The sequence below is a fragment of the Chenopodium quinoa genome, unplaced genomic scaffold (genome assembly GCF_001683475.1).
Source record: "Chenopodium quinoa cultivar QQ74 unplaced genomic scaffold, ASM168347v1, whole genome shotgun sequence".
NCBI lineage: Eukaryota > Viridiplantae > Streptophyta > Magnoliopsida > Caryophyllales > Amaranthaceae > Chenopodium > Chenopodium quinoa.
The window spans coordinates 2,554,864-2,582,456 of record NW_018742914.1 but is presented as its reverse complement, the minus strand read 5'-3'; the positions used below and the strand labels follow the sequence as shown (position 1 = coordinate 2,582,456).

Genomic DNA, 27,593 nt, shown 5'->3' with positions numbered 1-27,593 from the left:
GTCTTTGCTGACGCGGAGATATAAAGCTGTAATATTTCTCCCTGTTCCGGTCTTGCGACAGTGGGTAAGGACCTCAAGTGATTTTTCACAGCCTGGAACGCCTTGGATTTCTCCTTTCCCCTATATGAACAATTTGTTCTAGCGCAAGATCACGAAGAACGGCAAGGCTTTGTCAGCTGACTTGCTGATGAATCTCGTCAACGCAGCCATTCGACCAGTGAACTTTTGTACATCTTTTATGCACTTTGGTTCTGGTAAACTAAGAATTGCCTCGATCTTATCGGGGTTAGCGTCTATCCCCCTTTCGCTCACCATGAACCCGAGAAACTTTCCTGACCAAACGCCGAACACACACTTCTCCGGATTCAACTTCATCCGATAACGCCGAAGAGTTTCAAAAGTTTCTCTCAAATCGACAACGTGATCTGTAGCCAAACGACTTTTCACAATTGAATCATCCACATACACTTCTACATTCTTTCCTTTCTGGTTCGCAAATACCTTGTCGACCAGCTTTTGATACGTAGCCCCTGCATTTCTTAACCCAAACGGCATAGCCCTGTAACAGAAAACTCCGGAATCGGTAATGAATGCCGCCTTGGTTCGATCTGGCTCATATAAGCTGACCTGATGATATCCGGAGAAAGCGTCCATGAAACTCAACAATGCGTGACCGGAAGTGGAATCTACCAGTCTGTCTATCCTCGGCAAGGGATAGCAATCTTTCGGGCAGGCTCTCTTCAAGTCCGTAAAATCTACGCACATTCTCCACTTCCCTGACGGCTTCTTAACCATAACCACATTTTCTAACCATTCGGGATATGTGCAGGGTTCGATAAACCCTGCCGCTAGCAATTTATTTACCTCCGACTGAATAACCTCTATTTTCTCTGTTGAGAAGTTCCTTTTCTTCTGTCGAACAGGTCTTGCTCTCCTGTCGACATTTAGCTTATGTACTATGACGTCGGGATATATCCCAGGCATCTCGTCTGCCGAGAAAGCAAACACATCAGCACTTTCTCGTAACAATTCCACCAAATGGCAGCGTGTGTCGACATCCAAATCGGATCCAACACGCACTACCCTCCCGGGAACCCCAGGCTGCAATTCGATCTCTACGGTCTCGCCTCCTGGGGAGGGACGTGGCGCAGTTACCGGCCGAGTATCGAAATTTTCCATGGCCAAGTCATGTGTAGAGGGAACTCGCTCTCGCTTGGATGGTGTCTGTTCGCAAGTAGGCTGTCGGCTTGACTGCTTTAGTGCTGAAACATAACATTCTCTTGCCATAGTTTGACTCCCCCGTACGCGTTCTGTCGTTCCAGCGTTGGATATATATACCATCGTTAAGTGGTATGTCGAGACTACAACTTGCATGTCATGAATTAAAGGCCTACCGACAATAGCGTTGTAGGCGGATGGCACATCAATCACCAAAAACTCCGCCATAACGTCTCTTACTGCCAGACCTTCTCCCATTCGAACCTGAAGAACTATACTACCCTCAGGTCTTACCGTTGATCCGTTGAAACCTATCACGGGATAGGACACTGGCGTTAAGTATTTTCGGCCAATTCTCATGGCATCAAAAGCTTTAGCAAATAAGATATTGGCGGAGCTTCCGCCATCAACGAGTGCTCGCTTGATATCTGTTCCATTAACCGTCAATATCAGTACCAACGGATCGTCATGAGGGAAGACTATTACCTTAGCATCTTCCTCCGAAAAGGATATCGAAAGCATGGGAGAAGGTCGGGGTCGTTCCTCTACGCTCAATGCGTTCACTAGGTGCCGGTATTCCGACAAACTTTTCTTCGCCCCGCTTACGGAACCCCCGTATACTGGTCCTCCGGTAATAACATCGATTGTTATTTTGCGCCCTATCATATTACCTCCCTGTCTGGATGTTTCCGCATGATTCTGTTTGTAGGCGTCATCTTGCATTGATGAATCTCCCTACTTTCGGTACTCGGTTTGCCTGGGCTGTGCATTTTGCTGCCGACTGGGACCTGCTTGAGTACGATACTGGGACAATCGCCCTTTCCTTATGAGATCTTCAATGTTCTCTTTTAATTGAACACATTCTTCGGTGTAATGACCGACATCTCTATGAAACATGCAGTATTTCTTCACGTCCCGGCCCTTCGTTATCATCGGCGCCGGCCGACTCCAATCTTCTTTATTCTGGTTTATTGAATAAATTGCCACTCTCGGGGTATTTAACTGCGTATAGCTGCTATAACGGCCCAATCCCCTTGCCGGCCTTCCAGATCTCTGTTGGTCTTGTGGCTGTAACCTGCTTACCCCACCCGTCTGGGCGTTTGGGCTATTATCATTTTGCCTTCTGGAGGGTTCTGCTGACGATATCTGACGACTCGTTTTCAGCAGTTCCTCACTTTTTATGTATTCGTGAGCCTTGGCAAATGCTACCCCTAAGTTTGGGAAAGACTTCCGCAATATATATTTTTTGAAATCGTTGTCACCCAGCCCATTCATCAATGCCATCACGGCAATTTCTTGCTGTAACTTTGGTATGGTATTAGCCTCGTTGTTGAAGCGCCTAATGAAATCTCTGAGTGATTCCTCTTTTCGTTGTTGAATAGCCATGAGCTCACCAGATGTCCTCTGTCTTGCACTATTACTTATGTATTGACCCATGAACAACTCCACCAGGGTCTCAAAGCAGTTAATTGACCCCAGCTCTAAATTGGAGAACCAATCCAAAGCTGCCCCGGTAAGGGTCGTAGGGAAAACTTTACACCATACAGCATCGGTGTCGGTATATAGCAACATGTGACTCTCAAAAGCTGCTACATACCGCTTAGGGTCCCCCTTACCGTCATAAGTACAGGATGGCATCTTTATTTTCTCCATCTGCTGGTCAAGTATCTCTTGTGTGAATGGAGATATCCTGGGCCTGATGATCACCCTGGTTGTCCGCCTTTCCAATCCACTGGAAACCTCATGCCGATAAGAACCTGAATCCCCCACTTGGGCGCCTCGTGTGATTTGGCGCTCAGTCGGTATGGTCTCTCGACCCCGGCTCCTTGACGGTTGTTGCTGTCTCCCCTGATTGAAATGACTCTCAAGGTTCACAATTAGCGGCTTTGCCGGTACATCACCCAATACATCCCCTGCTGTCAACTCGGCTTCCTTTCTTTTCTTAGACATAACCCGCATAACCTTAGCCGTTATCTCTAGTTCCTCCGGGGTAAAATCTTCCAAAGGATCTGGGGTTACTGCCCTATTGCGGTCGGGCGTTATTGGCATGTTTGTTGTGTTTCCGTGAAGGAGATGAGTTTCATCTTTGACCACAATTTCTGGTAGGCTGTATACAGTTATATTCGCGTTAGCATTAAAAATATTGTTATCGTATTGTCGGTTTTCAACTTCCGGTACTGGTACGGTAGTTTCCTTACTTCCTTCCATGACTGTGAGAGGTTCTGTTGGACAATAGAAGTTATTACTTTCCCCTCCTTCTAGCGCCAATTGTTCTTACTGAATTCTACTTCCGTCAACGTCCGAGGGCTGGTAATGGTTTACCGTCCAATTGCACACCTACACAGCTAATACAGATTAGCTAGCCAGGGGGTTATCCGGGAATAACCACTCCGATGCTAAAGTCAGTACCTTTGTGAGAAGAAAGAGAAAGAAAAGAGAATGAAGAGAGAGAAAGTGTTTTTAGAGTGAGAGATTCTACCTTAAAAATGGGGATTTGCTTGGGTATTTATAGAGACACAACTGTAGGGAATAATTTCAAGCCTTTAAAATCCCACTGCTTGAACCCCACTGTGATCATACACTAAAGTACGGTGGCGTCCAAAAAGGAAGAAGATAGAGAAAAAGAGTCGCCAACAAGTTTTTAAGGAACTTGTAAACCGTTCATGAGGTGAAGGTTACACCCCTTAACGATCCAAGAGATCGTCAACTCTATAAGGTCATGAACCAAAATAGGGTTCGGGGATGATGGTACAAATCCAACCTAAAAGAGATTGAACCTGCCCTAATAATAGGCCTCTACTTTATTCTGATCGTATTCATGTGCGCTTTCTGATTAACATACAATCAATAGGATTAACCCTAAACCTGTTTAATCTATGTTGGTTGAATTTAATGCACAAATAAACTATTATTGGCGATCACTTGAATTTATAATCACAATTAACCTAACAAGATTATTAATTATCTTATTAAGCGTGATTGCAAATACCAATTCCCTTTAACCTGCAATAAAGGTGATCAAGCAATAACAATTAATAATATGCATATCAAGAAACATAATCAATAATCATAATAATCAATCATAATAATAAATATTAGGAAGAACATAGGAAGCATCATACTTTTAATCATACTCAATATTAAAGATACCCTAGACATGATACTAGGAATCATAAATAACAATCTAAGCATGATATCTACATCGTGAAATCAATTAAACCATCAAAGCACTTACTTGGATGCCTCGTACCTCTTTCTAATTACAAAATACACGCGTTAGTAACTTCAAGGAAAAATAATAATCAAAACAATTAAATTAAATAATTGAAAAAGAGATTTACGACCAAACCCTCAGAAATTAAAAACTTTCACGTCTAGGGCGAAGGCAACTTCGAATATGGCTAGGTGTTTCTAGATCTTGTGAATGCGGAATTTTGTATGAAAAAGCAAAGTTTAAGAAAAGAAAGAACGAATGTTAATGAAAGTTGATGAAAAGAGATGAATGAATTCAAAGAATTTGATGAATGATTGAGAGTTGATGAAGACTTAAGAATAAAGAGAATTGGTGAATGATAGATGTAGATGATCCCTCAAAACGGAGTTTTCGATACGATATTTATAGAGAAAAAACATCCAAAAAAGATAATTTACCAAAACAGAGCCTGAAGATCGCAAAACCACCTTGGCGCCAGGACCAGTGGCTAGCGCCAGGCGCCAATGGCTGGCGTCTGGCGCCAATCCTGATTCCAGGCGCCAAGGCCTGGGGTTGGACGCCGATTTGGATTTCAACGCTTTTTCGAAAATCTGATAAATTTCCCGTACTGGAAGATAAAATAATATAATTTCAGTCAAAAATGCTATTTGATCTAATTAAAACTCTGAAGAATCCTAATTGAATTAAGAATGATAAGACCTTTCTAGAATGTTCTAGAAGACCAAAACCATTTCTAATTACATTAGGAATGATAAATCATATTAGGCCCTCCCCTAGATCATTGGGCCGTACTTAAAGCTCAAACCGGGTCCAGTTTAGTAAATTGGCCATAAATTCCTCAATATTCATCGGAATTGGGCTTATAATATATCGTTGGAAAGGTCTTTGCAAGCCCCATCCAACTACACCACTATTGGACCCATATCATAGACCAACTAGACTGGATTGACTGTTTTCTTAAAATAAAGTTTTTAAAAACAGGAAGAAGAGAAAAGAATTAAAACTTTCCGCAACACTAGACCTTTCCACACTTTCGTTTCATTCGATTATGATTCAACGTGAAAGGCACTCATCACTGGGTTTGGTTTTGGGGAGACACAAATGGGTGTCTACAACAACCAAGCAGGTGCCACCTATAGAGATAGGTGGCACACCGACCTTATAGGCAGCAGGTGCCTACGTGGCCACAAGAAACTCTCCACGTGCCAGAGAGACATGCTATGTGACGAGAAGCAGCTCTCCACGTGGCATAGAGTGATGCCGGTAAGGACCATGGTTTTATTCGCCGATTAATGAGGGCTTATACTGCACAACACTCTCTTATCGGTTTATGAAGGATACTACCGACATATCAAGGTTGCTACCGCTATATCCCGTACAAATATAACCCACTTTACTTGATCAATTGCCTTCATCATATCCAACTTCCACGCCTAAACAAGAACTGTGTACACAATGAAGAGATTTAAGCAAATATTAAGACTATCAACAATAATATACTCGTACCACCCAAAGGGTAAGCACACTCTAATAACAAATATATTAGTATGGGTGAAAGTTCAAGAGTTGGTTTTGATTATGGCCCAATCCAAATTCAAAATGAAATATTTGTTTTCCAAATTAAACCTGAATCGATTTTGAATTGTATCCAATCAAATCAATTTTTTTTTTGGTTGTTTAGAAAGCCACAAGGGCAGGGGTGAGAATCGATCCCAGGACCTCCTAGAATCGGGAGGGAAGCTCTAACCACTTGAGCTATCCCTCACTCTCCCAATCAAATCAAATATGATATTAAATAAAAATACTAAAGTGAGATCAAATATAATTCAATAACAAATACTAGGTATAAATATTTATTCTATTGTAAATAATAAGCTACACAATTAAATATAGAGTTATAACATCAAATTTAATTTAAAGTTTTACATTATAGCTTTAATATGAATAAATATTACAAGCTCATTTTTTTTTTCTTTTTTGCAAGAATTAAATAAAGATAAATAAATCATCACATGTTTATGCAACAATTTTTATTATTTTTTTATTTTATAACTTAATTTGTTCAAGTAATTGAAATCTCCTTTAGAAGGAATTTGTTATTTATACCCGGATGCACGCACCATATGGTCTCCGCCTCCCCGGTATATAACAATCTTTCCCTTTAGACTTGTAGACTACTAGCCTACTTTTTGTGCTTCATGGACAATTGCATGATTAATAGTAAATGATCAAAATTTCAAAGCAACATACATACTAAATGATCGAAGATATAAAAGTGAGTAACCTAGAAAATTTGAGATATAATTTATAAACACATTAGAGATGAGATTTAATTTAGTAAGAATACTAACACACACAGAGAGCGCTTTAAGGTCGGTGAGTGACATGATAAGGAAATAAAGAGAGTTTTAGAATCTAAATTATTTCTTACCAATTGAGTTTTGGTGTAGTGGTGATTGAGATTACACTTGGTGGGGATCGGAGGATCTGTGTTCAATCCCCAGGAACAACAATTGGAAGGGGAATGGAACCTAACCACTTAGACCTGATCCTCAAATCTGGATTAGCATAAAAGGTGAACTGGGTGGAACACAAAAAAAAAAGAATCTAATTTTCTTTTATATGGGAATTTGAACTTCTTATTTTTGGGTAAGATCAATATTTAGGGCCTGTTCTCTTACGTTGAAATTCAGTTCAGTTTAGCTCAGTTCAATTCAATTCAGTTCAGTTCAGTGCAGTTCAGTTCAATTCAGCTCCTAATTTCCTTCTCTTATAAAATATTCATTTCACTTCAGTTCAGTTCAGCTCAGTTTAGTTCACAGTTCAGCTCAGCTGAGTTCAGTCAATGAGAACATGCCCTTAGTTTGAATTTTGGCTCCAGTCATAAGAGGATGTCACTAGCCATTACTTTTGTTATATTGTACTACGTATTTGATTTGAACAAATTGAACTTAATAAAAAAAAAATTCGAATTTTATCTAGTCCAATCTATAATAAAAATTTATCTAGTATAAATTATAATTTCGACTATTGAATTTTGTTAGAATACCCCTAAACATACACTAAAGAGAAACAATTTCTTATCATGTTGATCAACATCTTGGAAATAAACATTGCACAAACTAATTGCAATCTATACTTAGCAATTCAAATTAAACTCTTGGTTTTCAATACAAGAACAATATGTATAACTTTAATCTTGGACATCTCTTTTGCACCATTTATCATCAAAACTAGCCGCAAAAACACTTAAAATATGACAATGCTTTTGAAAGAAGTTAGCTTGCATCGTTAGCTTTAATCCCATTAGTTCATCTAGCAAGGACAACACGGTTCATCTTATCAAAACTTAAAAAAATAAGTGAAATCAGTCTTATATATAAATACATAAATCAATATACAACACATGATAAGCAATCAGGCCATACCCTAAAAGTCATTTCAAATGAAACATAACACAACATGTATCTAGTGGACTGGATCTATCGGATCCCAAAGCACGCAAACTTAACACAAGACATGATACAACACGTACCAATCACTAATTAGTTCCAATTAAGCTAGTTAATGAAGACTAATGTAACAACAAACATTGTTATTAGTTACACCATAAAACAAGCCAAAGAGAGAAAGAAAACAAACAAGGGTACCATCGTAATTACCCACAAATCCCAAGGACTAAAACGCATATATTTAACCATTCATTAAACATGGCACTCTCAGATTTCAGACACCTACAAATTCATTCCTCAATTCCTCCTCTCATTCCTCATTCTCACATTCTCCCCCCTTCAAACTTCCTTGACTCGATCTCAACTTATCAACTCCGCCGATTAAACTAATGGCGTCGGAGCTGATCTTCCGAGGCGGACATGAAGCCCACCTCAAATCCGACGAGTACGACTCACCAAAGCCTCTTAAACCATGGCTAACCGTAACTCGTCCGATTCACTACCTTCTTCGCGAGCAACGACTCGTGTTCCTCGTCCTCGGCATCGGCATCGCCACATTGATCTTCTCCCTGACCCCATCAAACACCTCGTCGTCTAACATTGACATCAACATGCACGATTCAATCGGCGGGGAATCGTTCCTGACCGCCGAGTCAACTCGGTTGATTCCGATCCACCATGGTCGGGTCAGTGATGGGTTTAGATCTGGGAAGGTCCCATTAGGGCTGAAACGAAAAGGGTTGCGGATAGTTGTGACGGGTGGGGCCGGGTTTGTCGGGTCGCATCTTGTGGACCGTTTGATTGCGAGAGGTGATAGTGTGATTGTTGTTGATAATTTCTTTACCGGGAGAAAAGAGAATGTGATGCATCATTTTGGAAACCCTAGGTTTGAATTGATCCGACACGACGTCGTTGAGCCTCTTTTGTTGGAGGTTGATCAGATCTATCATTTGGCTTGCCCTGCTTCCCCTGTTCATTACAAACATAACCCTGTCAAAACTATCATATCCTTTTCTAATTTATTCTCTTTATGTTTTTCATTATTGTTATTATTATGATTTTAATTTGATTTATTTGGGTGGTTGAATTTTGTTTTTTTTTTTTGGGTGTGTTGAATTTTGATTTTATGGGTGATTTTCCAAGAAAGTGAGTTTTTTGTGTTTGGGTAATGAAACATGGAATTTCCCATTCTCAAATTGTTTAATGAGAGTTGCATCTTGCATGTGGGCCACTAATTCGAGTCAATTTCTATCATACACGAACACGATACTCATCTTAGGATCCCCAAATGAGGAAGTGATCAATAAGTGGTACCGGTACTAGATGTATGTTGCATTCGGATGTATAATAGAAATTGCTCCGAATTGGGTATTTGATCGAAAAGATTTGATTTTTGTTAGCGAATTTTTTGTTAGTGTGATGTGAATGTTTGTTGTTAATACATTTGTAGATGTGAATTGGTTGATTGTTGAATCCTTGACTGATGAATTAACAAGACAAATGTGGTAGGAACATTGAACATGTTAGGATTGGCGAAGAGAGTAGGTGCAAGGTTCCTTCTAACAAGTACTAGTGAAGTTTATGGTGACCCTTTGGAGCACCCTCAGAAAGAGACTTACTGGGGCAATGTTAATCCCATTGGTAATTTTTCTTTCTCTTCTTACCTATTAATTCCATTAGAAAATTCAGCTTTTTTTTAATTCACATAGTTTGTTAAATTTGTATTTATGACGTGATTTTTATGCACCCGATCCCATCCGTGTTGGCTTTGATTTAATTATCATGTTGTGTTGTGTCGTGTCGTGTTATAATCGTGTCATTGAACATGTGATTGGAGCGTTATGATGGGGTTTAATTTCTCATTCCCAAGTATATGGTTCTTTAAAATACAAGTAGTTTTTTTTTGGTATGTTAATGAATTGTGACGTTATATTTTGGTAGAAAGAAAACATTTTTGATTGAAGTTCATGTTAGCACAAACTTTATGAATCATGATATTATGCGCGGGAAAGTAATGTAACATAAGACACGTGGACCTATGAATGGTGACGTTTGATAAAAACTGTAGAAAGTGTCTTTGTTCATTTTAATTTCCTGCTTTTTCCTCCACTTTTGGGGTGAAATTAAGGACAGTGAGCCACGTGGGTCAAGTTGGGTGTTAACACGTGTAAAGATCTGATGAGATCTATCATCATGGAAAATAAAAATCCGTGATTTGCGGGACCACTAATCAAGCTGGGTTCTAATTTCCTAGTCTTAAGCAGGCTACCTAAATGGGGGCTCATTCAATCTGTGTAGTCATTTTCTTATTATTTGCCTAATTTATTAGACTTTGGAAGCTATTTTTGACTTGCTTAAAATAGCATTAATAGTACAGTAATTGTTTAGGAAATTTGGTATATTCTCATTGCTGTAAATGTGTAATTTTTCTCTTTAAAAAAAATGATACGGGTTGTTTATACTTAAGTATTTTTGTAGCGTTGTATAACATATTTTGTATAAACGTCGGTGCTCCTATTACATTGGAAATCATCCTTGTACTTCACCTGCTCGTCTTTCCTTGTTAAAAAAAAAAGAAAAAAAGATGCTTGTATGTGAAGACAACATATTTTGTGGGATGATCGTACTATATTTAATATACAAGTAAAATCTATTGTGATGTGCTTTCACATGAAGCTTGCTTGTACATTGAATAAAATGCTAGATTAACTGAACTAAGTATGTGTGTTGCTGCATTAGAAGTACATTGTAACAAAAATTATTTATATAAAAGTTAATGACAAGTGTTGGCGGTGGACATGTTGTAGGTGTTCGTAGTTGTTATGATGAGGGAAAGCGTACTGCAGAAACATTGGCCATGGACTACCATCGAGGTGCTGGTGTTGAGGTCTGTTCAAATTCTACTAATTAAATATCATTGAGATTCGTTAACTACCTAAATGCCTATTTTAAAATTGGGTAGCTTGTTTTTAAATACGCGTCATTTGCTGCAGGTGAGAATTGCTAGGATTTTCAACACTTATGGGCCTCGAATGTGCATTGACGATGGTCGTGTTGTTAGTAACTTCGTTGCACAGGTAATTAGGAAAACATGTGCCTCTCTCGTAACGGATAATCTAAAATATGCCTGATTAGTACTCTGTTTAAACTTGATGAAACTGGATTTTGACTGAGACATATTTCAGGCCTTGAGGAAAGAACCCATGACTGTTTATGGTGATGGAAAGCAAACCAGAAGTTTCCAGTTTGTTTCTGACTTGGTAAGTTTGCCTCTCCAATTGCTTTATGCTGTTCTCTAGCTTAAATTTGGACTGCTACTACTCTTTCTGTACCTGTAATATTGCTCCATTTGTCTTTTAGCAATCTCCAATTTAAACAAATTCAACAGTATGACTATCATTATCAATGTTTTAAATTTAAATGACCCAAAAAATGCTATTGGAAAATGTTTTGGGAAGGATCTAATCAAGTTTAATTATTTATGTGTATACTTGTCTTTATTGCTGTGTATTCATCAGCTAAGCATGTTCTCTTACTAGGATTTGTTGTTACTATTAAGTCATTGTTTATGAGATGGGGGGTGGTTTGATCCCATGTGAATTAAGGAGTAGCATTTATATTTTAGAGTATTATTATGCTAGTACAACTTTAATGAGTGTGGAATGTGGTAGTTGTGTGAACTCTGGCTATGCCTGGGTATACCACGTGAAATCTGAATTGTAAGGAAAGGGGGTAGCCTATTTGGGAAAGAGCACCCTCCATCTCCACCTGGAGGTGGGATCGAATACCCCTCCCCCTTATCTTCACTGGGCATCACAAACAGGGGATCGCCATGTACCTGTTCAACACATAAAAAAGATAGGTCTTTCATGCTGTAGTAGTTTACATGTCGAATTTAAAGTTCTGTTTAAGTAATCTTATAAGAACTACTAATTAATGCATAGATCTAAAGATTTGGTCAGTGCATGGTTTAAGCCAGCTCAATAATAACAAAGCTGCATACTTTATGGAGATCAATTAGTTAACATATAAAAACAAAGGTCCTTGAAAGTGTCAACTGTTGGTATTTTATTCCAATTTATTTGTTTTTATTGATAATGTTTATTCCAATTCTTGTAGATTTCCTTTGCTGAATTATTTTTTCCCCTCTTCCAAACTTCGTGATCTATGACACTAGTAATTTATGTTGCACATGGTCCCTAATCAACACAACTTTTTGGTGTATGTTTGTTTTTAATGAGTTTGTCCCCTTTTGTCAATAAAAGTAGTTGAATCATATAATATGGTGCAAATTTGCATAATATCTCGTGTGAACTTTATTCTTTGTGCTTAAAATTTTCACTCTTAATAGTGTGAGGATTTTAATTTGAGAATTTATACTAATCGGATTCGTATAATCTATCCTTCGTGTTTGCAGGTTGAAGGTCTGATGCGCCTAATGGAGGGTGAGCATGTTGGTCCTTTCAATTTAGGAAATCCTGGTGAATTTACCATGCTTGAACTAGCTAAGGTACTCTGTCACATTCTTTTATTCTACCATTGTAGTATTATTCTCATTGTCGGTGTTAGTTTTTACCAGACTTTACAAACTTAGACGTGCTCCACCTTTTTATATACAAGGACGCTTGACCTACCATTTGGTCCACATTATGAACTACTATGTTAATTATTATCAATTTCCTATGCCCCTAAATATTAATGACTATTGTCTTCAATGGTGTCCTACCACGTACTGAAACTAAACATCAAATATGTACGTAGTAGTTATTTTAATTCTTCCATAACTAGCCAATAGAAATACTGATAATATTGTAGCCTGTAATATTATGCAGTGCAGTACAAACTGATAATACTGTAGCCTGTCTTTTTGTGAAAACTTGGAATTTAACATCTCCATATTTAATAAGGGCAGAAAATAAAATTTGTGGCAAATCTTTGGGTGATGATTACAATATTGAAAACCACACATTCCTTGGCTCAAACGGGCTCACATTCTGTTTTTCATACAAGAATTATTCATTATTTCGTTTGTCTTTCAGGTTGTTCAAGAAACAATTGATCCAAATGCAAAGATAGAATTCAGGCCCAACACCGAGGATGATCCTCACAAGAGGAAGCCTGATATCGGTAAGGCTAAAGAGTTGCTTGGCTGGGAGCCTAAGATCGCACTTCGCAAAGGTCTGCCCATGATGGTTTCTGACTTCAGGCAGCGTATCTTTGGTGACCAGAAGGGAGGTGACACCACCACCACTGCATTTTAAGTTCTGCCTTAGCTTGCGTCTAAAGGAGCAATTCTGGCACATAAAACGATTTCTGCTCCATTCTCCCTGGGCGACCCTCAACTGTATACCATCATCGCAAGGCTCGAGTAGACGAGTAGTTGCAGATCTGGCTTCCAATTGGCTCCCTTTGCTAGATTATAGATATGTAGAGCTTATAGTCTTCAGCATTTATATTATTATATATTGTCCTATTTTTGTTCGTTGCTGATATCCATGTAGACGCTGCATTAATACTATTCCATAATCAGTTTTTTCTCAGCTATCAGGTTATTCTTTTTCCTAATCGAGGGTTAATAATGACATAAATGATTATAATTAGTAGTATATGCAACTAATGTATTATCGTCTTGTAGATTTAATATTTTAGGTTTTTCTCTCGTGAGGAGGGGTTCCTAGAATGTATTTCATTTTTATTAAAAGAAAAAAAAAAATTGCATTTTTGTCCATGCAAGTTTTCTTTCCTACCTTCCCTAAACCTGCCTAACATTTTCTTGTCATTGTTGAAAGCTATTGGTGTGGACTTTTCCCACTTAACTATCATTATCACAAATCTTTAGTCTTTTTAAAAATAAAATATAAAATATAAAGTATTTTTAGTCAAATATTTTTAAATGGCTGAGATTTATGACCACATGACATAATGGTTGATTGGATTGACGAGGTTGATTAGGGGATGTCGTCTTATGGACAATTACTCAATTAGACATGTCAATTTTCATCATATAATAATCCAAAATATAGGTTGGAAATAATTTTATGATTACTATTTATAGAATTTATAATTAGGCTGATAAGGTTGTTTAAGTGGTTTGTTTATGAAATGGTAAGAGTATACCAAGTATATGGTAGCAATTAAGTGTAACTTTTTAGCAAATCTTGGTGATTTGCAAGTATTGTGGCCAATTGAGTAATCATAGGTTAGAGCATAAATATAATTTAATTAGGGGGCGTTTGGTTCAAGCATCTAAGGTATCAGGTATAGGTTTAGAATGAGTGAAACCCATAACTAGTGTTTGTTTTTATAAAATTCAATTTTGAAACCCATACCTCAAACCCCCAAGGTATGGGGTTTTGAAACCCAAGGGGGGAGGTGGGTATGAGCCATACCCATACCTTTAGCTTCAAATTAGAAGAAAAACATATCATTCCCAACTCAAAACCAAACAAATGGAATCAAGTATCAAGTTTCAAACTCATACCACCCTGGTTTCATTCCTCATTCCAAACCCATACCATTATTTGAACCAAATGCACCCTTATAATTCTGATTCATATAGCTGGAATCAATTAATTACTTTGTCCTTTTTTTGCATTTGTATTTAAATAAGTTCACGGATCTTCAATTGACTACGAAGATACATCTTAGATTGTTGGGTGCGGCCAACATGCACTACATATTAGGTAATGTTTCATGATGAAACTAAGGGCTGTTGTCTTCCGTTGAAATCCAGTTCAGTTCAGTTCAGCTCTTAATTTACGTCTAATGATATTGCTAATGATATAAAGCCAAATTTCATTCTTTTAAGCTCTTATTACAACGACAACAACAACAACAACAACAACAACAACAACAACAACAACAACAACAACAACAACAACAACAACAACAACAACAACAACGACAACAACAACAATAATAATAATAATCAATAAGTAATAAATAATAATAATAATAAAATAATAATAATAATAATAATAATAATAATAATAATAATAATCATCATCAATAAATAATAATAATAATAACAATAATAATTGAAATAATAATACTAATACTAATAATCAATAAATAATAATAATAATCATCAATAAATAATAATAATAATAATAACAATAATAATAATAATACTAATAATAATAATCAATAAATAATAATAATAATAATAATAATAATAATAATCAATAATTAATAATAATAATAATAATAATATTAATAATAATATTAATAATAATATGTACATTGTATATACACATATGTATAGTAATAAATAATCAATAAATAATCAAAGATCACTAATCCGTAGTTAAAAATCACTAATTAATAAGTTCAGTTCACTTCAGCTGAGTTCAGTCAATCGGAACAAGCCCTAATAAAATCTCATATGACTATATTTTTCAATATGTATAAATCACATAATACGGTCAAAGAGAATTGTATGTATAACACTAAAGTCAAAATATGTCAACTAAAAAAATGGAGGAAGTATTATATATTAAATGTCAAAAAGGGGGTAAAGTAAACCCTAAGAGAGTAATTAAGATAAACACCATGAATACCATCTCCATTCAAGAAGTTTATAAAGACCATAGTGATGTTAACCACAGGTCCACGGCCTTGCCATTTCTGAAAAACCAGCGATGACAAATTCCGGTGATTAAGAAGAGAGGGGTTAAGTAAACCCTTAGAAAGAATACTTAAGATTACCCATTTTTAATTACTTAAATATGGAGTATTTTTTAACATCTTTTATTAATTAATTTTTTTAATTTTTATAAATATAAGTAAAATATAATTTTATGAAGATTTTACGTATATCCTAAAATGATTTTTGGCAAAAAGAAAGTAAAGAGAGACCACTTTTTATTGTGGCCATAAGGATGCCACCTCATTGAACCCACTTTTCTTTCTTATTGTGATCACCATAGAAACATCTTCAAATAAATAATCTAATCACAAATACAAACTTTTATAAGAATTACACTTTTTTTTTTAGTAATGTTCTTCTATTATCCATCTAGAATTCATTACACCTCCAACTGTCCAACTAAGTGCAACCAACAGTCCAACTAAGTGCAAGTAGGAGCTGTTCATTTGGAGTGCAAGTAATGAGCAAATATGCAAAATTACCTACTTCACTATTAAGTGTACAGTTAGAGAGAGATGGCTCGTGGGAAAAGGGGCCAAGGGAAATGTGAGGGTGGGGGGGGGGGGTGTGTGAAAGAACTTCATAAAACATCACTAGACTAAAGTTGAGATTTTATATAAAAAAAAAAAAATACCTAAAGTTGACATAGAAATCTAGAAACTTCTAGGATGTCTATACTAATACTCCCTCCGTTTCTTTTTACTCGCAACAACTACCATAAATGGCAGGTACACATTACTTGCAACAAATAAATTTCTTTCCTTTTTTGGTAAGTTTTTAATGGCAAAATTACTATTTTACCCTTACTTTATTTTTTAACTTCTTTTAATTTTTCCTAAACACTACTTATCTAACTCCTTATCTAATTCACTTAATCTAATCTAATCTAACCATTCCCACCAAAAATTACCCACCCCTTTCTGATTTCATTAGAAATCATCAACTCCTCAACTACTAGAATTGAATGATCTTCATTCAATTTGCCTCGACAACGGTGCCCTGGCTCTTCTTCTTCTGGAGATTTCTCTAGAAATTGTTCATAAACCCTAGATCTACTCCATTTTCCTCCTTTCTCTCTCATCTTCGTTCTTTGTTCTCTCTCTTCCATCTTCTCTCTAAAACCCTAATTTCAATTTCTTTGCAATTTATGAGAAAATGAGTCCCAAAAAATCAAAGAAAGAGTCCTTAGTTCGTCCTAAGAAAGGTGAGGAGTCCACTCACTACATCGCTCGACGAGGATCTGGTGTTATGAAACCAATTCGTCGTTGCTGCTCTGCGTCCTTTTCCCGGTATTCCGTAGGCAAAATTGGCTATTTCCAGCGACGAGGAGGTTTTGGAAGTAGATCCGGTGCAAACTATACATGTTCCAGCGTCGGTGGTCGCAGAACTCCCTCCTACTGGTGGAGAAGTGGATGATGGTGATGATAGCTTGAAGGGGAGCTGTAGGCGTCGCTCGAAGTGCGCCTACGTTAAAGCATGTGTGAATATGCTTGGCACTCATAGGAAGTGGGAATTGACATAATAAGATTAGAGACAAGGAAAGTAGGGAGCCGCCAACAAGTTTTTAAGGAATTTGTAAACCGTTCACGGATCATAAAAGGCAACCACGAATAAAGGGACAACGAAGGCAACAACGATTGACCCGTGAAGGTTACACCCCATTCATAATCCATGAGATTACTAACTCCATAAGGTTCGGAACCACGAAAGGAGGATCGGGGATGATGGTACGAAGTGAGTCATGGAGTCACATTCGCCCGTATTGGCCTCTACACGATTCTTATAGTGAAAAGCATTCCTGCGATCTCAAAGGCATACAAACAAAATATTCAATTTGCTCCAAACTATTATTAAACTAAATTGGTTTAATATTAATGCAACATATAATTCTAAAATATTTGTGATCACTTGATTAAATAACAAGATTTAAAAGGAACCTAAACCGGTTGTCCAAATTATAAGCGTGATTTTCAATTACATATTCCCTTTAAACATGCAATATGGTGATCAATAAATAATAATAGAATAAACATTAATATTGGAAGCAATTTAGCCATAATTCCAACAATATAAAATCGTTAGAAAAATAATAGAAATAAAAGGAACATAATTCTTATTTTGATTCTGTTTCTTTGCAACTACAAAATAATAAACGAGTTAGTAACTTCAAGGAAATAATAATAAAACAGCAATTAAATTAAATTAAATAAAGTGGAGTTGATTTGGGGCCAAACCCTCAAACAGTTCTACCTTTCACGCCTTGGCTTAAGGATAGAACCACGAGTAAAGTATGGACTCGTTGGAGTACTTGAAGAAGGAATTTTGAAATAAGAAGGTTAGGCTAGTGTTTAGGCTAAAGCATAGAAGAGAGAAAAATAAACTAGAGAATTAATTGATGCCCCGCACATCAGAAATGAGGGGGTATTTATAGAGAAAATGTGCCAAGGGAGCACACGGAACCCTAAAATGATAAAAACCCTAAAAAAGTATCCTGCGACACGGCAAACTGTACCGCGACATGGGAAATCCCACCGTCAGATGAGAAAAATTCCCGTGATATGGTGCAATTTTAGTGTGACGCGGGAAATTTTTAGTAAATGGGGAAGAAAACGCGTTAAGGGTTTACGCGTAAAAGACACGGAAGTTCCCGTGTCACTGGAAATCCCACCGTCAGACGGGAATGATTCCCGTGACACAGTGGGTACCTGCCGTGGCGCGGGAATTCCCAACCCGCTCTTCCGTCTAAATACATTTTTAACCCTAATTTCGTTCAACATTTTAAGTGTCGATTGATAATTTCGGGCATTTTTCTGATTTATTATTATTTAGGCTAAAATAAGAAAATAATAAAATAAAATAAATAAATGGTTTGGGCCAAAAATAAATAATAAAACAAAAAAGGTTTGGGCTAAAATTAAATAATAAGTTTGGGCTGAAATTAAAACTATGCTTTTACCAAACATCAAGACTAATCCATGGACTGTTCAAAAATACAAATTTAATCAAATACGATTTTTTTAAGCACTCTCGGGATTAAATACTGAACCCGACCGATAGTGACGGTGAAAGGTTGTTCATCATCGAGTTTGGTTTTGGGGAGACATTTTTAGGTGTCTAAAGGAGCCCAAAAGCTGCTGCAGTGGAGAAGAAGGAGACGCCTGAGAAGGCTTCAGGCAATAATGGTGGTTCTCCTCGGGGACAAAAGAGGCCTAGATCTGTCTGGAGGGACGACTACAATGACTGGGATCCCTGCTGCATGGCCTATATGAGGGATAAATACCCTCAAGACTTCCCCCCAGATCTCTGATCTTACAGCGTAACTATTACTAAACCCTAATTTCATGATTTTTGCTTACATATGAGTCCCTTTGAATGATTTATGCTTGTGATTCTCTTTATGTACTGTATTTGATTATGTCGGCTAAAACTCTTGATGGTTTTTGTTTTGGCTTTGTTGGTTAAATTTGTGGATGTTTGCTCCTCTAATTATGTTAGTTGTGGCTCTTGGTTGAAGTTCTTGACTTTAATGTGTTGATTTGTTGTTGTTCTGCTTTTGAGCATGTTATTTGGTTGGGTTGATTATGGTTGCTGTGATTTCGAGAAGGGATTGATATTATTTTGTTGTTGATGGCCTGATGCGTGGATGGTTGTTGTTCTGGCTTTGTTGGTTATATTTTTGGGTGTTGGCTCCTCGTGTTATGTTAGTTGAAGTTGTTGGTGTTGGTTGTGGCTATTGGTTGTTGGTTGTGTCTATGTTGGTTACATTTGTGGCTCTTGACTTTAATTTGTTGCTCTGTTGTTGTTCTGATTTTGAGCATGTTATTTGGTTGGGCTGATTATGGCTGCTGTGATTTTGAGATGGGATTTGTATAATTTGTTGTTGATGGCCTAATGTGTGTTGGTTATTGTTGATTTGTGTCTATAGTCATGCAAATTGGAGGTCTTGTGATGTATGGATGATGACCATAACACTTGTGGTATAGCCCTTGTAATACTCTGGTTTGAAGTGTGTTTCTGTTGTTGCCTTTGAGTCCCCACTGTTGGCTGGTGTATATGTTTGAGTGAGTCCCTGTTCTTGGATTTAGTGTTGATGCATTGAGTCCCCCCACCTACCTTGCATCATAGTTGTAAGGAATTCCAAATGATGAAGGGACTCTTATGACTTGAGCCCATTATGTAAGGATGCTCCACCATCTTTTTAAAGAGGATGTTGTTGAGGTTCCTGTTAATGGTAGCTAATATGGTTAAGCCAATTCCATTTGATGGTAGTTAGACACAATCACCCTTCCATAAATGCACAACTTATCAACATGTTAATGCTTTCATTTTATTTGCCCAAAAAAATGGTAGATTGTACATAAGTCCTATTCCATATTAACTACCTAGTCATGACTGCTTACCTATTTTATTTAACAAAAGACACCTAACCATTACAAAAACAAACAAAAACCTAGTACCTAGTTTTTATGTTAATGGTTATATGTGGCAGTCTCTGATCTTCTAACTTGGTTCTTCCTGTGCAAAACATTGTTAGTTGCTGACTTCTTCATTTACAAAAAGTTGCATCATCTTACTTACTTGCTTCTATCATCCTCAATCTGCAACTACTTCCATCTCTCGACTTTCTGGTTGTGGGCCCGTGGTTGGGACAAAAAGGGTGTTGTTGAGATACTGCACTGTATCAGCAATGAGAGTCTTGTCAACCTTCAAAATATCTTCCAAAGTTCCCTGTCTGTCTTGCCTTGCCTTTCCCATGTGTGGTGGGTTGAAGTTGTTTCCACCTTGTTTTTCCAACACCTTAATCATGCAAGCCTGTAGTGTGATCCAAGTATACCTGTTAAGGGTTGGATCAAACACCTCAAATGCCTCTGCCACTTTCTCAATTAACTCATCCAAATTTGTTGGGAATGACTAGTACTGTATGGATTGTATAGCCTTGAATAAACCAAGGTCCAACACATTAAGGTCTGGGGATTGGGCAGGTTGGAAAACAAATTGAATGTTAAATCCATTAGCTTGAGTGGCTGCCAAAAACTTTTCATCTGTTGGGACTTGATGTGGCCTAGCATTATCCCATTGTTTGATTATATTCTTTGATAACTGTGCTGGCCATTCTGCATGTATTGTTGGAATGATTTTGTCTAAATTCATGTGCCTAATTGCTTCTCTGTTGACAGTCTGAATGACTTTAGTTTCCATTGTGCCTGCCTCTCTGTTTTTGCTTTTCTTTTTTTCCCTTTGATGTTTCACAAAAGGGAACAAACCATACCTCCCTGAGTGTATGAGAGTCCCATCTTCAGCATAGTGGTTTGCCCACCATTCCCATAAACATTGCCTTTAACTTAAACATTTTAGACTGTTGTGCTATGTATGGAACCTCTTCATTTGGTGTGAGATAAAAAGTCCTTGTTTCTGGGTTCAAGTAGAACCTTTTCTCATCAATGTGAATGTGATGTTGCATATCTATAATTGTAGGGTCCCTCTCACTTGGAACTGGATTTATGTGTTGCAGTACCCACTTTAGCCTTGTAACTTTGTGATTATCAGATAATGCAGGGTGGTTGGTTGCTGACACTGCCCTTAGTCTGCCCTTTTTTTTCAACATGTGTATGACCAAATGATTGACATTCAGCGTTGCACCATAGCTTCTGTTTGTGGTTCTTTTGTATAGTGGCACAAACATAAGCCACTTATCAGAGTATTCAAAAGACTTGTGTCCAGTTTTTCCTAATTTCTTGGTTCTCACATCCACTTGCATGTGCTTTTTGATTTCTTTTAGCCACCTGCATGTAGTAGATCTGTGTACATGATGTTTCTTTGCCAATGAGGTCAGCATTCCTCCTGTGAGTCACCTACCAGATTTAGCAGAATATCATAAAAAATCTGCCTTTACTCTTGAATGTTTAATTCTCTGCTTTGGCTGACATTTTTTGCCTGTTAATTGTCCTGCTCTGTGTCTGTTCCTGATTCTCCTGTCTCAATTTCTTCATTATGTTGTTGTTGAGTTCAATCTTGAGTGTCTAACCCTGAACTGTTGGAATTTTCTTCCATCACCATGCCCTGCTCCATGAGCAGTTGGTTTATGTTGAAAAAATCATCTCTGATTTCTGCCATGAGTCCCTTTTTTTTTTTTGTTTGTTTGCAGATTTGATGGTAGGTGATGAAGTGGAGGTGACTTTCCTTTTTTGGGAGCTTTTAGTGGAGCCTAATTCGTGTACAAATTCACTAATGCTGCTACTACTAACTCAGCAATTTGGAATTAGGACTAATTTAAGTTGATGGTTTTTGTAATTTTCAAACAATTTAACTAAATTTCTGGTCTGTAAACTCTAACTTCTGTTTTGATGAATTCGAATTCCTACCCCCAATCCCTTGATGTGTGAATGTGAATGAAGGTGGTGAATGAAACAAGTTCCTCCTTTTATAAGGAGCTTTAGTTTGCTAAATTTGGTACATTTGCTGCTTTTTGAAATTGATTTGAATGTTTTTCACATTTTCATGAAAAGTTGGAGGGAAAACAAATTTTGGAGGCTAAAAAAAGAAGCCTCCATAAAAAAGGCAGCCAAAAAGAAAAAAAAAAGAGAGGGAAAGGAGAGGGAAAAAAAAGAAAAAAAGTCACATGCCTCCACTAGTAAAGGGACCACTTTTTTCCCCTCCCTTTTAAACTCTCTTAATCACATGCCCTTTACTTTAATCTATTCCCTTAAAAATTTTTGCCTAGGAGTCCGTTCTTCCCCTCTTTGTTGTGAGTAAAAAGAAACGGAGGGAGTATATTAAAAGGCATTACTAAAAACGTCTAGGCGCCATATAGACTCCCTCATTTCGCTACATCACTTAATATATGGATGAGAAGGTTCGAACACTTGACCTCTTTAAAAAAAGTTATTGTATAGTTCTATCATCTAGACTAATTGTCAATTATACTTTAATTTTGCACAATAAATAATATCAATCAATATATATATTAAAACTCAAAGGCAAGCATTGTAATCTTGCCACGTGTTGTCAATCTCGACACGTGTTACCATGTCACCTAATATTTCCAATCATTAATGTTTCTATACAAAAAATATTAATTTGCGAGCAATAGTATTTGAACCCATGACCTCATCTTCATTAAAGTTAAACTTTAACCATCACTTCAACAACAAATCTTATGAGTTATGATAATAAAGTTGTATTAAAAAGATTTATGTATGTTCATAAATTCAAAAATTTTAATTGCCAACTTATATGTGTATATCTTGACAAAAATATAATTATAAAATTAATTTCATTTCTTTTCATTACTTAACCTTTAGTATATGCTATATACTCATATCTAAGTATTAAAATGTGTAACCCAAATTTAAATTAAGGTTTTTTCTTTTAACCACGATTTTTTTTTCGGCAACAAAAAGAAATCTCTTTAACAAGGAAAACAAATTGATACGATATAATATTTACCTTAACCACAAAATATGTTACTTGAAGAAACACTTTTTATGATATATAGCTGGAAAAAAAAAACATCTCTTTAACAAGTAAAATAAATTGATACGATATAACATTTAGGTTACTTCATATCAATATCAATCAATCAATATCAATATATATATAAAACTCAAAGGCAAGTATTGTAATCTTGCCACGTGTTGTCAATCTCGCCAAGTGTTAATTAACAAATGGTCGATATTTTTTTTATAAAACCACCAATGTATTTTACTTTTTTTATATAGTATTTTTATATACATACAATGACTCGGGGTAGCGTCCGGGCCAAAAAACAAGTTATACTATAAAGTATTGAATAACATACTACATACGCAATATTAAATACTCTAAAAATTAGCGATTGCACAACTATAAAAAGTAGTAACCCGGGCGTCGCCCAGGCTACTCACTAGTGGAAACTTAAAAACATCATTGTTGTTGGCCAAAAATAACACTTGTTATATGTTGACAACAATCAGCAGAATATACTTGGATATATTGACATAAGTTCTACTTTTCAAATTAACAGTTAACTATGAATCTGATACTCCACAATCAAGATAAAGCGACATAATATGTACTGGATATGACTAAAGTTAGCAACATAGATGATTCGGGAGACGATCAGCCCTCTAGCCTTGAGTCTAACTACAGCAACTCAGACATAATACTTGGCCATATGCCCATACTTCAATGTAATCCTCGCACAGCTGACACCATAATCCAGTGATCAATCTCACAGGAATAAGGCCACAGCTATTCAGAGCATAATCTGTCCAACATAAGTTCCACAATTCCACTAAGGTAATACTATTCTCGGATTACATCAGTATAAAACGGGCCATCTGCAGAATCAGCAGCTCACGCGAATCAGGTGACTGCGAAATTACTATGGGTTCCTTAAGACAATGATAACTGAGTCTCCTCGAAGGAACATCTTGATAATGACCCTATCCTTGTTCACTGGCTGTGCCTTTTTCTTCCCTTTCCCAGTCTTCGGGGTCTGCAACATGCCAACAAGAAATTACATTAATATCATAGCACATGAAAATCCACGAGAATAGATAGCTTTGTTCCCTCCACCTTCAATAAATAAATCTGACAGTTCTGTATTACAGGGTCAAGTTGCATAAATAGTTGTATGATGTAGGGAGATAACATTCGCAGGTTCCGTTCTCAGGATCTAATACTAAGTAATTTTTAATCAGGGGGTGAACCGGCGAAGGGGGAAGGAGGGGTGTAGCTAGTTGAGACAAACCTCGGTCCAGATCTCATGGCATCTTCAAGAACCATATTGCAGTGACGATCAAAAGCTCTCACTTGTCCAAGCAATTTTTTGTTGTTTCGGCAATTGATAAGGACCTGAAGAATTAAATCAGAAGATTTAATAACCAACAAAGCACATTGTGATATAAAAAGACTAAAAACCATGCTCCTCTTACTAGGTAGTACTTTAAAATATGAAAGCAAAAAAAAGAAGTGTATATCAATATATAGTGAGTATCGTAAATAATGACAAATTCAACTTAACAGAGAAAATGTGAATAAAGTAGTTATCTAGTACCCGCGTGTTATTCTTGACACTCATCATAAGTACAGATAATGGACCAGTGTTAAACTCCTCTTCCTCATTCTTTCCCTTGCAAAAGTTATCAAACAGTACAATTGTTAGCTAAAGTGTAGAAGCAATATAATCAGTTAACAAACTTAATAGAAGACGAATTAGAAAGGCCATCTAAAGCATAGTTCATGCAGTCCACATTATTATGAAATCTTAGCACGGAAGAGTCTCAATGATGCAAAGTTGCAAAACCACATTATCTTACAAAACTACTACATAAAGTACCTTCTAAGTCACAACAACATTCATACTGGTTTAACAAATTTATAGATATAGATTTCATATCCAACTTGAACTAACATTTATCTACTCCGCAAATTCCTCTTGCAGTCCATCTAACATAAAGTTTATATTATTATTATGGAATGTTGTATTGCAAGTAGCTTTCAGGAGTTTATACAACGAAATGTTACTGTAGTGATGCATCTCAAAAATATAAACAACAATGTATTCCTTGAGCTATTAGGTAACACTCTCTTTAATGTTATGTCATTAATCTTTTCTCATCTAGACTTATAAGCCCTTATTCGACCTTAAAAAAGCCTTAAACTTATCCTTATTTGAAGCTATTGGACCTCAGACTATCTTTTCATTTCTTATTAGATCTGAAATTATATTATATTATCTTATCAGCCTGGAATTTGTCAGACCTTAATGAACATATTTCAGTACCAACTTTACCCAAAATGACCAAAACCCTTCTACAATTTGGAAAGAGCATAAATATATAGCCGTGTTAGATAGTGGAAAGATTAGCATGGAACAATCAATTACTAGTCACAGAGCACTAAGACATTAATATATGCAGAAAGTATTTAGAGCTTACTGGGAAATCTTCCTCCATTGTTCGACTGAAAATGAAACAAAAAAAAAAGTATTAGTAAAATAGGATACATTAGGAGGTACGTACTAGACCGATATAAAAAATACAAAATACATAGTACACCTTAGGTTCACAGGCCACAATAAGTACCAATTAGTCAATTACCCTAACCATCATGCCACCTACACACCATGTTACTCACTCTAATATACACTACACCTATAGAACCAAAGCCAACATTTAATGGAGACTAAGACCGTATACAGGAAGCCTTCAACAGATCTCAGAGAACGCAACTGAAGACATAATCCACTGACCACTGGTGACAAAGATTGATTTGATGAAGGATAGACCTTAATAAACACTAGAGATTGCATATCTGCACATATTATCTTTATTCTTAGTGTCACTAAAAACACTCTAGCCATACATAATAATTGTATAGCTTTATATATCCACTAAAAACCTCAATTTACATAGCATAACAATGCATAACTTCTCTTGCAACAAGACCAGAAATTTTCTACTACTTAAAAAACATTATTCGAGTTCATTGCTCACAAATAGCACCACTCATCACTGACCTAAGCTCAATCTAATATCAGTGGCAAAGCCTATTGCTGATGACAACTTTTATCATCAACCTTTCAACAAACGCCATTTGTGTCAAAACAAGTTAATTGACCTAACATATAGAATCAGTTCGTTTTTATTTGTGCAAATATGGAAGGAATTCTCAAACAAAAAACAATTCGGGCCTCAGCAAAAAACAAACCAAAGAAACTTAAGGGATTATTGTAGTGTTTAATCTAAAAATCACAACCTGAAAAACTACAAGGCAATCAAACTTCAAAATAAAGTAGAGGGGTAAGGGGCTAGCTAATCGACGGAGCCTGCAAACTAAGCTCATTATACTTGAAATTAAACTTGAGACGTGACTCTCTACCTAAATTTCAAAGTTCAAACTGCCCTAAAGCTCAACTTGAATTCAAAAACCTTATCATCTTATATTTTAATCAATTTCACTCATAATTTAAGTTAAGATGTTATCATATGTAGAATAAATTCTAGGCTTCTCGCGTTATGCTGTATTATACTTCCTCCGTCTCTGTTTGAAAATATATATCTTGATAAATCTAACTAAGATCCCACGTGACTATATTTTTCATAATGTATAAAGTACAAAACATAGTCAAAAGAGAGTGTGCTAATGTGCTAAAGTCAAAACATGCAACTAAGAAAAACGGAGGCATTAGTAAACTCGATTTTTTTTTGGCCAAATCAGAATAGTTTACGAACTAGCTACGCTCATTTACACCCCTAACCTTAAGATTGGTCGTCTAAATCACTAGCAATTCAATGTTCATGAGCACGAAACCACAAGGCAATAGCAGGCAACAAGAATACCAATCTCATACTCCAAAAATAAGGATTATCCTAAGTTAATCAGAGATACTCTAAAAAAATCAAAATTATCTTAAGCCAATCAGCTTCAATTCTCATATCACTAATCTGCCCTTTTCTGCCAAAAAAAAAAAAAAAAAAAAAAAATTATCAGCTTCTCATTAGAAGTCACAATCATACAAAAAATATAACAAAAAACCTTCTTTCGATTATCAAATTAAAAGGTTTAGCGCACATTAGCAACAAAATTTAACTCGATCATCAAATTAAGCTAAAAAAATCGCATAAAATTCTTCTACCTGATTATCAACAGAAATTTCACAATAGATAAATTCTACCAATGAAATTGCTTGTTATAATGTTTCATAACTTGAGTAATTATAACCAATACTTAAATAATCCACTTTAGAAGAATCCTAAATTGAGTATACTGACTTTAGCATTTCGATAAACCCTAGATTTTGATACTGAAAATCGACGATTATTAAAATAAATAAATGCTGACCTTAGAAGCTGCTTTAATGGCGGAGAGAGATCTCAGAAGCCGGTTCAATGGAGGAGAGAGAAAACTCAGAAAGCGCTTCGGTGACGAGAAAATGATCGGTGTTGTGTATTTTCGGTGTATTACCAAATATATACGAAGCATAGATATTACTTGCTTGTCAAGATATGGGAAAATATTTAAGAACATACTTCATATTTACGAAATACTCCGTATATGATTAATACTACTATTATGT

General features: G+C 36.3%; 1 protein-coding gene and 1 pseudogene across 1 annotated transcript; one reads left to right on the top strand and one right to left on the bottom strand.

Annotated features, from left to right (window-relative positions):
- The first annotated feature begins 8,273 nt into the window (after positions 1-8,273).
- LOC110727861 (UDP-glucuronic acid decarboxylase 2-like) lies at positions 8,274-13,612 on the top strand. The gene is made up of 7 exons (XM_021907438.1): positions 8,274-8,888; positions 9,378-9,525; positions 10,692-10,771; positions 10,878-10,961; positions 11,070-11,144; positions 12,302-12,394; positions 12,924-13,612. The coding sequence occupies exons 1-7, from the start codon at positions 8,274-8,276 to the stop codon at positions 13,143-13,145; spliced, it is 1,317 nt and encodes a 438-aa protein (XP_021763130.1). The 3' UTR covers positions 13,146-13,612.
- Positions 13,613-23,425: 9,813 nt separating this feature from the next.
- Positions 23,426-27,593, bottom strand: part of LOC110727860 — a 6,665-nt pseudogene continuing 2,497 nt past the window's right edge.